This window comes from Aegilops tauschii, chromosome 7 (genome assembly GCF_002575655.3).
Source record: "Aegilops tauschii subsp. strangulata cultivar AL8/78 chromosome 7, Aet v6.0, whole genome shotgun sequence".
Taxonomy (NCBI): Eukaryota; Viridiplantae; Streptophyta; class Magnoliopsida; order Poales; family Poaceae; genus Aegilops; species Aegilops tauschii.
Window position 1 is genome coordinate 617,636,002 of NC_053041.3, and position 10,834 is coordinate 617,646,835.

The 10,834-nt window shown below is 45.3% G+C and overlaps 1 protein-coding gene across 1 annotated transcript; it reads right to left on the reverse strand.

Moving 5' to 3' along the window:
• Nucleotides 1–5,085: 5,085 nt before the first annotated feature.
• On the reverse strand, nt 5,086–9,919 carry LOC109753478 (uncharacterized). Its single transcript, XM_020312374.4, has 11 exons — nt 9,691–9,919; nt 8,934–9,083; nt 8,290–8,548; nt 7,956–8,190; nt 7,698–7,848; nt 7,399–7,563; nt 6,845–6,914; nt 6,322–6,761; nt 6,079–6,235; nt 5,534–5,973; nt 5,086–5,448 (listed from the first exon to the last, which is right to left on the reverse strand). Exons 2-11 carry the CDS (start codon nt 9,030–9,032, stop codon nt 5,320–5,322), a joined length of 2,145 nt encoding a protein of 714 aa, XP_020167963.1. The 5' UTR covers nt 9,033–9,083; nt 9,691–9,919; the 3' UTR covers nt 5,086–5,319.
• Nucleotides 9,920–10,834: the final 915 nt, after the last annotated feature.

Below are 10,834 nucleotides of genomic sequence, written 5' to 3' on the forward strand. Positions count from 1 at the left end.
GCTACAGCCCGGTTCACCGGAGTCCTGCTAGCCCAGCACTACTGCTCCGGAACACTTGACTGGCCGGCATGTGATTCACCTCGTTCCTGTGTCTGTCCCTTCGGGGAAATGTCACGCGGTAACATCCAGAGTCCTGTCTAGCCTGCTACAGCCCGGGTTCCCGGAGTCCTGTTAGCCCAGTGCTACAGCCCGGTTTCGCACGCTGCTGACCGACATGCTCGATGTTGATTCATGTATGCCTGTCCCCGTAAGTTAGTGCCACTTTGGGTTCACGACTAGTCATGTCGGCCCGGGTTCTCTGTCATATGGATGCTAGCGACACTATCATATACGTGAGCCAAAAGGCGCAAACGGTCCCGGGCCATGGTAAGGCGACACCCGTGGGAATACCCTGCGTGAGGCCGCAAAGTGATATGAGGTGTTACAGGCTAGATCGGTGTGACTTAGAATTGGGGTCCTGACAATTCAAAATTTTTTTCCAAAATTTTCAGAAAAAACTTTCAAAAAACCCCATACCACAGCGCGAGCTCACGCCACGTGGTGGGCCTTTAGTGGCGGTTCGTGCCGAACCGGTACTAAAGGGGGGGGGGCTTTAGTCTCCACTCTTTAGTGCCGGTTGCAAAACCGACACTAAAGGCCCTTACGAACCGGAGATAAAGCTTCGTTTTCTACTAGTGCCCTCAAGCTGAGGGAACTTTTCATTGCCGTCCGAATCCACTTGGCTATGCTGTTGTGACGGTGGATGAAATAATGGAGGGATTTGAGGAGTTGGAGGTTGACTACCCTACAGATGAAGTGGAGATTCATCTGTAAATGCTTTAAGGAGTAGCTGCCTATGGAGAAAGGAGTATATCAAGCTTCCAAACTAGACGCCTCCTCCACCTCCGGCGATTCAGGGCACTCCGCCTCCTCCTCAGCCGCGTCAGGGCACTCCGCCCCGTCAGGGCACTCCGCCTCCTCCTCCAGCGCGTCAGGGCACTCTGCCTCGTCAGGGCACTTCGACGAGTGAGGGCACTCCGCCTCCTCCTCTAGCGCGTCAGGGTAGTACTGCGCCTCCTCCTCCGTCTCCTCCGACGCATCAGGGCAGTACCGCGCCTCCTCCTCCGCCTCCTTCGCGTGTCAGCGAACTCCGCCGTGTCAGCAACGGTGGAAGAGAGACGCCGCCGCTCCGGCGGCTAGCAGTACAAGAGGCGGGAAGAAATACAAATTTGGTCCAAGCCTGAAGCCTCTTCCAAAGTTACCATACGAGAGGACTGACGAGGAAAACGCGGACATCTTTGCTGCTGAAGTGAGGGCCCATTTTGAACAGAAACCTCCACCTCCGAAGGAAACGGTGGATCCGGTGAAAGTGAAGCGCACTCTGGATGCCATGAAGCGACCACCACCGCCTCTGCCGGATTCCAACTATGTCCGCTGTATTAATAAGACATATGAAGATGCGCGGCGGTCGGGAAGTACTTCCAGTGATGCAAGATTAGCAGAACGAAGAAGTGGGAAAACAATTCCCCAGCTCGGCGAACAAGCGAAGCAATCGTGCTCCCCGCTCAAGGTGTCTAGCGATATCGTCGCTAATCATCCGGGGCTGTGCCCGGTACCAATCTTGGTGATTACCTGAGCGATGATGTAGAGTTTGAAATGTTAGAGGTAGTGGAGATCTTCAGATACGAGTACGGGAAGCCTCTCGTCAAACCTGATCATCCTGCTCTAACAACGATGATGCGAAGATTGCATGAATGGTATATGGATACCTGCAGGAAGTCTGGGAATGACAGTATGATGGTGAGAATTAAAGATGAGCACGACCTCATTGGAGTTGAGTTGCTGCCTGTTGAATTTGTGGAGTTATTTCAGTTATTCAATAAAGATGCCCTCGACAAACAACTCATGACTTGCTACTGTCTGTAAGTATTACTTCCGTAATTAAGTCTCTATAGCTCAGCTCGTTCATTGCATGTATATATAATTATCCTCACTATATTATGCAGACTGAAGATCGTCGAATGCAAAAAAGGACAAATCTATGACATTGGGTTCATTAACCTGATACGTCTCCGTCGTATCTATAATTTTTGATTGTTCCATGCCAATATTCTTCAACTTTCATATATTTTTGGCAACTTTTTATACTATTTTTTGGGACTAACATATTGATTCAGTGCCCAGTGCCAGTTCCTGTTTGTTGCATGTTTTATGTTTCGCGGAAACCCAATATCAAATGGAGTCCAAACAGGATAAAAACGGACGGAGAATAATTTTGGAATATTTGTGATTTTTGGGAGGAAGAATCAACGCAAGACGGTGCCCGAGGTGGCCACGAGGGTGGCCCACGCCACCACTTTAAGTGGGCGCGCCCCTAACCCTCGTGGGCCCCACGTAAGGCGGTTGCTGCTCTACTTTGGCCGCAAGAAAGCTAATTTTTGGAAAAATATCTGGGCGAATGTTTCAATCCAATCGGAGTTACGGATCTCCGGATATAAAAGAAACGGTGCCAGGGCAGAGTCCCAGAACGCAGAAACAGAGAGAAACAGAGAGATAGATCCAATCTTGGAGGGGCTCTCGCCCCTCCCACACCATGGGAGCCAAGGACCAGAGGGGAAACCCTTCTCCCATCTAGGGAGAAGGTCAAGGAAGAAGAAGAAGAAGAAGAAGAAGAAGGGGGGCTCTCTCCCTCTTGCTTCCGGTGGCGCCGGAACGCCGCCGGGGTCCATCATCATCACCGCGATCTACACCAACACCTCCATCATCTTCAGCAACGTCTCCATCACCTTCCCCCATCTATATTCAGCGGTCCACTCTCCCGCAACCCGCTGTACCCTCTACTTGAACATGGTGCTTTATGCTTCATATTATTATCCAATGATGTGTTGCCATCCTATGATGTCTGAGTAGATTTTCGTTGTCCTATCGATGATTGACGAATTGCTATGATTGATTTAATTTGCTTGTGGTTATGTTGCTGTCCTTTGGTGCCCATCATATGAGCGCGCGTGTGGATCACACCATAGGGTTAGGTGTATAGGCAAGAGTGACAAAAGCTTCAATCTAGCATAGAAATTGATGCATACGGGATTGAAGGGGGACCAATATATCTTAATGCTATGGTTGGGTTTTACCTTAATGAACGTTAGTAGTTGCGGATGCTTGCTAATAGTTCCAATCATAAGTGCATAGAATTCCAAGTCAGGGATGACATGCTAGCAGTGGCCTCTCCCACATAGAACTTGCTATCGGTCTAGTAAAGTAGTCAATTGCTTAGGAACAATTTCACAACTCCTACCACCACTTTTCCACACTCGCTATACTAACTTTATTGCTTCTTTATCTAAACAGCCCCTACTTTTTATTTACGTGTTCTTTATAATCTTGCAAACCTATCCAACAACACTTACAAAGTACTTCTAGTTTCATACTTGTTCTAGGTAAAGCGAACGTCAAGCGTGCGTAGAGTTGTATCGGTGGTCGATAGAACTTGAGGGAATATTTGTTCTACCTTTAGCTCCTTGTTGGGTTCGACACTCTTACTTATCGAAAGAGGCTACAACTGATCCCCTACACTCGTGGGTTATCATAACCCAAATAACATAAATGAATGGTCGGTTAAAAACAGAGTCAAAGATACTGCAGAGAACTTGCTACAATCGTTACTTCGACATCGAAACAAAGGGAAAATACTCTTTCCCTACAACTTCAAGTGAGTGTTACTGTCTTGTGCATATTTCGTTTCGCTTACTCGAGGTTATAGTAATGTAATTGATGAGTTATGCATGCGCAGCTTCCACTTTATTCTGCTAGAGATTGAGCTTGACCGGGGAATAGTAAATGTCTTAGACTCGAGACGTAAAGACCCTCAGGATTATGCGGACATGACTGCAATGCTCCAGAAGTAAGTTCAATCAATCATTATCGCACCATATCGGTAACTTTCGTTCATTTGCTGATATCAAGTCATCATTTCCTTTGCCTGGCAGGGTTTGGAAAAAGTTCACCGGAATGGTTCCGGGTCTGCAGAGGGAGCTGCTATTTACACACCCCAAAGTAAGTAGTACTAGCTAGTACCGCGCATCTCTCATTGATTCTAGTTTCATCAATACCATTTATCATGCTTGATTATCAGTTTGATTGAACTCTATTTCTCGTAAAGTGCTTGAGGCAGTAAGGCGGGAATAATTTATGTGGATACTACGTTTGTGAGTTCATGTACAACTCGACCTCTGAGCGGGGCTTCTCTGACGAACAATATGAAGTACGTAAACAATATTCACAATTTTATTTTATTATCATCAATTGTGTTGAGTTCCTTTCATCTGTATGTATTGACCCCCTTCTTTAAATTAGATGTGGCAGATGCGGGATGAACTCCTACCACATGATCGCATACGAGCAATTCAAGGGGAATTGGCAGGATTCTTTCTTGACCACGCCATACATAAAGACGGAGAATGCCATGTGGAAATTGAAATGGATTTTAGATGTTAGGGATTGTAAGAGATATTATATTGTATATATGTAGTAGCGTCGGATAGATATACGAAAAACTTGTTGTTCGACCAATCTCAGAGAAAGAGAGGTCACTTCTCTATGTATATGTTCATGACGATCTTGTGTAATTAACGGTTCCTTCATTTGCTTGCTAGCTAGCGTGTCGAGTTCTCTCTATATGTATAGTCGCTAGCATCGACCAAACACGGAGAAAGAGAGGTCACTTCTCTTTATTAGCTAGCTAACACAATATGAAACCCCTAAATTAACCCTCCAAAACCCATACCCCCCCCCCCCCTCAAAAAAAAGAAACCCCAGCGCCTGCGAGCTGCTGACGCGTGGCCGACTTTTGGTCCGGTTGGTGTTACCAACCGGGACTAAATGTCCTCCTGCCTGGGCGCCCCGCAGCGGCCACGTGAAGCCCCGTCGGTCCCGGTTCGTAAGCAAACCGGGACTAAAGGTTTTGGGCTATAGTCCCGTTTGATTTGACCCAGTTCCAAAACCGGGACTAAAGGCCCTCTGGAACCGGGACTAGTACCCTGTTTTCTACTAGTGTTGCAGCCGGAGCTGTGATTCTAGCACCACTCTCCTCTTGGTTTAAGTACATATTCGAACTGAGATATCACCATTCACATTGAGATGAAGCAAATTCGGGTGACAACAAAAACAGAAGATGCAGAGCCTCCTTGCAATTTATGCACACATAGCATAGTGGCACTCGCTTATTAGATGCTACGGAGTATATGGCAGTTCTTGACATATGCAATGAACAAAGGCGTTGGAAATGGAGTGCGTGTGCTTGCCGATAACTTGAGAAAATAGCCCATACAATTGACAATTTCAGTCCATGGTGCCGCCGAGGAGGCTATCCAGTAGTTTGGAAAAGGGTGCCGACAGATGCGGTCTTTCAGGAACTGGAAGGCGGGTGAAAGTTCCACCTGGAGAATTTTTCGCAATGTCTTGGAGACCCTAGCATATACATAAGAGATATGGATACATTGAATTAGTTAGCAAGCAAGACTTTTCACTGGAGTAGCTCTGACTTCATACATACCTGGTTATACGCGTCCCCACCAAGGGTAAATGTGTGAACAGGCACTGTAGAGACGAATTTCTCTGTTCCATCAAAGAAGTCACCCTTGTTTATCAATCCATCAGAGAAGAACAAGATGATGCCGTTGCGGTAACCGCGGCTGCTGACCATTTTATGTGCCTCAACAAGGCCTGATGCCATGTTTTTAGTGCACGTCATCCTGCGCCTGGCGAATCCAGTGTAGCCAGTTTCCTTTGTCTCGGCTGAGTCAACTACTTTCATGTCCGATGTGTATGTGTTTGGGGTCGACATGACGTAGATGTAACCCATGCAACTGTCAACATAGTGGGTGAGCTTCTCTTGCACCAACCAAAAGACCCCACTATCCACCGTGTACCAGGCTGGGGTCGAGTCTGTGCAGTCAAAGGCATACACCATCACCACATCTAGTGGATCCCTTCCTGCAAACCAGTATGGACAATTGGTCATCCACACATCATACTATGCATGTTTGTGATGATTACAAATTCGGACTGGATTGGATGTTCTTATGTATATATATATACCTGAAATGGAACCAAGAGGTCTCTCAACATCCTCCGGGGTGCCCCCAAGGAGGCTATCTAGTAGCTTCGAGAAGGGTGTTGATAGATTTGGCCTTTCTGGAACAGGCTTGGTGTGAAACTTCCCTCCTGGAGAATTTGCCGCAATGGATTGGAGAACCTAGCATATATACAATACATAGGAATAAATTACTTATTCATGAGCCCATCATTATTTAGATAGATAATCTCTAATTCGATACATACATTGTTATAAGTGTCCCCGGCAAGGGTAAATGTGTGGACGGGCACTTCGGAGATGAAGTTGTTGGTTCCATCAAAGAAGTCACCCTCGTTCATCAACCCATCAGAGAAGAACAAGATAATGCCATTGTGGTGCCCACGGCTGCTGATCATTTTATGCGCCTCTGCAAGGCCCGATGCCATGTTCTTAGTGCAGGTCGTCCTGCGCCTAGCGAATCCTGTGTAGCCAGTTTCCTTTGTCTCCGCCGAGTCAACTACTTTCATGTCTGACGTGTATGTGTTAGCAGTTGACATGACGTAGATATAGCCCATGCAACTATCGGGGAAGTGGGTCAGCTTCTCTTGCACCATCCAAAAGATCCCATTATCCACTGTGTACCAGGCTGGGGTCCAGTCAGTACAATCAAAGGCATACACAATCACAACGTCCAGTGGCCCCCTTCCTGCAAACCAGTATAGACAATTAATTCATTCATATAATTTGATATTGATTCCTGACATAATTGTACTGGATGCCTCTATATACCTGAATTGTCACTGGAGAGCTTGTTTGGAACATGGCGGCCAGAGGAATTCACCGTGAGGGTATGGAGACCCTGGAATATACACAACAATACAAGACATTGATAAAATATTTGGACTAGAGCACATATAAAAGTTGCTTAAACTATGTTTCGACTCCTCTTCAATCTCCTAGGATTTAGTTGGGACACGAAACAGAGTAGCATTTTGGAAGCACGTTCCCACCATGGTCACAAGTCAAGTGTAGGAAGCTTTACGAGCCAAAGTGCATCAACATCAGTTGAGTATTGAGATCCAACCGCTGCCCATCATAGTGGGACTCGGGCTATTGTCAAAACTGCTTATTATTTTTGAAAGATAACTGCTTATTATAAATTTTCTAACACCTACAACCTATAGATAACATTATCCATTTGGAGGCTAATGCTTTGGGTAAGAATAAACACAATAAAGATTACACGATGCTGTCACGCTTCCATTAATCCTGTTACCTTTCTGGATCATACAAATACTATAATCATGGTTTAGAAACAGATAAGTAGATGTCCGCGATGGTACCTTGCCCAAAACCTGAGTTTCCATATCATTCAAGTTCACCATAATCTCCTTCATTGTGGGCCTCTGGTGTCTGTCAGTATGCACACAGCATATTGCAATTTTGGTGCATGTCTCTACTTGATATAAATCTGCTGTATTATCCCTCTCCCTCCAATATGTACATACCTGTAATATCGATAAGCAAAAGGTGTAGCAGTAACATCATCAGATGGATAATTATTTATCTATATGATCATAACACCAGATCGACCTGTAAGCATTAAATTAAACATGTTGGTGATAAAAAAAGTTGTTCATACATATTCAACAAATTTCTTGGCGCCATGTTCGTGATAAGTTTCTAAACCGCGAGATCCTCCAATTACATCTATGATTGTAACACCTAAACTAAAGACATCAGCCTTATCTGACACCACGCCCTCTTTTCTTACTTCAGGCGCCATGTAGTTCCTGCAAGAAATCAATTTTTTTAAGGACACAATCATCACCACCGTCTGTTTGCTTACATGACAAAACCAAATCATCTCAAAATTAATGATGCATTCCACTGTGCTCACGTTGTCCCTGAAACTGAACCAATGACTTTTACATGGGTACGGCTTGTTGTGTAGATCCTTGACAATCCGAAATCCGCAATTTTTGGATTCTTGCGCTTGTCAAGTAATATGTTGGCAGGCTTTAAATCCAGGTGGAGGATTGGACGCTCGCACCCACAGTGAAGATAACATAAGCCTTCACAAGTCCCTTTTATTATTTGGTAATGCGTGGGCCAGTCATGTCCCAGGGAATTTCCTGCAAATTAAAGAGCACGGACAATTACGGAGTAAAATGGAATTGAAATTTTTATTTCTAAATTAACATGGAAGAGAAGAGAATCGGATTGAAGTTTACCATAAAGATGCTTGTCTAGGCTGGTACCGTGCATATATTCGAAGCAGAGCACTTTGTATATGTGTTTACCAAAAACAGGAGGGCCATCCTTTTGCTCAATATATTCGCTGGTCACTTCATTACAATAACCAACAAGTCGTACAATGTTTGGATGTTGGACCTTCATATGATTACTGAGTTCATTCATAAATTGTTTGTCGTCAATTTCTTTGGCTGAATCAAGCAACTTCACTGCTATCTCTTCCTTCTTGTAAACTGCCTGTTTGCGTTTAAGAAAACTAATTAATAATACTTCCTCCACTCTATGAAACTCTATGTTATAAGGTGTATTATTACTTTTTAAAGCTAATCCTTCCAACCTTTGACCATTTTTTTACATAACATTATTAGTATTTACAATACAAATAAATAAAACAAATATAAAAACATATTTCATGATGGATATACTGTAGGAAGAAATTCCTACAGTTTTGGGTAAAAATGATATTAAGTTGGTATTATATATAGATGCATATTTTTTTTCATAAACTTGCTTAAACATAGAATGCTTAAGTTTTGAAAAAATAAATGCACTTTATAGAATGGAACTTAATACCATGGTTTTTTTGCGACAAAGAACATAATACCATGTTGACTATTAGTACCTTGTAAACTTCTCCATAACCACCTCTTCCAATTTTATGGGTGTCCGAAAAATGGTTGGTAATTATTCTCAGATCCGATAAGTCTATCCGTGGTATCATGCTTCAATCACTGTGTACACGCTATATATAGCAAGGTTGGTGTGCCTTTCTCTGCATATATATAAAAAAACATCATCAGCATCGGTATACAGAGAGGACGTAGGGTATATACGGTTGTAACTATCTGAGCAGAAACATGTTTTCTGCCCAATTTGAAAATTTCCGGCTCAACCTGGGATAGCCACAAGCATCAGCGGATTCTGCCAGCGGGTGCCAGGTATGAGGTGGGATGAGGTAGAAGGTGGCAGCGGGACTGGCAAGGAAAAGAGTACGGACCGCTGGCGTCGATGGCATGGCAGCAAAGGAGGGTGAGAGGCGCTCAGGGTTCAATTCTGCAGGTGAGGTTCTTTGTGTGTTGGCAGCTGATAAGAGGGCTGGATCCTAGCCTCGTGTATGCACTGTCGTGGGCGAATTTCAAAGATTTTCCAAAGCTCGGCTGATATATATCGATTTCAGTGGCATAATTTGCATTTGGCCGAATCCTTTCAAGAACAACCACGTACGGTAGTTATGATATTTTGCGGAAGTCCCGGCCAGATCTGGCTAGGGGGTACGAATTCTTAAAATGAAATTATATAGCCTTTCCATGGCGGAATGGAAGTCGTAGGATCTGCGTAAAATCAACTAGAAGACGAGATCGAAGATGTAAGCAACTAACCTCCTTGAAGGTCCTGCGGCCGCGTGAGATGCCCTGCTCGCTCACACTGATTAAGCCAGCAGATCGATATCTATATTTGTTCGGGCGCCAGAGCATAGGTTGTTGGCCCCAAGTTTCTTTGCTTTATCTCAATGGATGGATGTTCCAAGTTTGTTCGCTAGTTGTGTGACTTGTCACAACTGCAGAACTGCTCTTTAAGACCTCATCGCATAAGGGTTGCTCCGACTTACGTGTGATGTGATCAGCACACAAGCTGTGGATTCAACTTGATTGTCCTTAGTATCCTCTAACCCTCTAACCCTCTTTAGTTCAGTCAAATGAACTGAAATTTTCAGCTAAAAAAAAAAAGAGAGAGAGAGCTGAAACAGTGGCGTAGCCACATCAGAGACACGCCCCAGGCCAAGCTTGTTGCTACAGTAGTAACAGTAGCAAACAGTGCTACTGCTGCTACAGGTAACGAAGCAGCAAGCTGCTACGCCCCAGGTCACAGCCCTAGTAGCCTGGGCCCTAGCTACGCCACTGTGCATAACTGCTTACAGCACCCGTAAACTGTCCACATCGGTCAGGACCACGCTGTGCAGACTACGGAAGCCATCCAACACGGTCCTGTATCGATCTGCGGGGCGGTTCGGACGCGTTTTCTACCGCAAATTTGGGACAAAGTAGGGGAAGGTTTGCATGAATCCGGACAACAGACTTGTAGGACTCCGACACCGCCGGCCCACCCAATTCCCCTCGCGGTCCCATTTCTTTCCACTCCGTCCCTTTCCCCTTTACTTTGCAACTGCACCCTCCACCTCCACCGCCGATATTGTACGTCTTCGGCTGCCACAGAGGCATTGCCGGACGTCCACAACCAGTACCGACGCGCCCGCTCGCCTTTACAACGAAGTTGTCCACCCTGGAGCCGTTTGTACCCAGGTACACTCCCCCCCCCCCCCCCCCCCCCCCCAAGTCGACGACCTCCATGGCGGACACCACGCCTGACAGGTGTTCAGTCAAATGACATTGAGCTTATTTTCAAATGCTATGTTATTTTTCATAGTACGAAGGAGCTGAGCTACTCGACCATGGAGGATGAATTATTGTGAGATGCGTGGTTGGCCATATCCGTGGATTTCGTAGGAGGGAGCAGAGGGGAGGC

Excerpts from the sequence above, each read along its gene's own strand:
- LOC109753478 (XM_020312374.4), bottom strand. The coding sequence starts at position 9,032 with ATGATACCACGGATAGACTTATCGGATCTGAGAATAATTACCAACCAT. Across the intron at positions 8,549-8,933 it reads GTTATGGAGAAGTTTACAAG|GCAGTTTACAAGAAGGAAGA; the intron begins GTACTAATAGTC and ends AAACGCAAACAG. Across the intron at positions 6,915-7,398 it reads AAACTCAGGTTTTGGGCAAG|GGTCTCCATACCCTCACGGT; the intron begins GTACCATCGCGG and ends TGTATATTCCAG.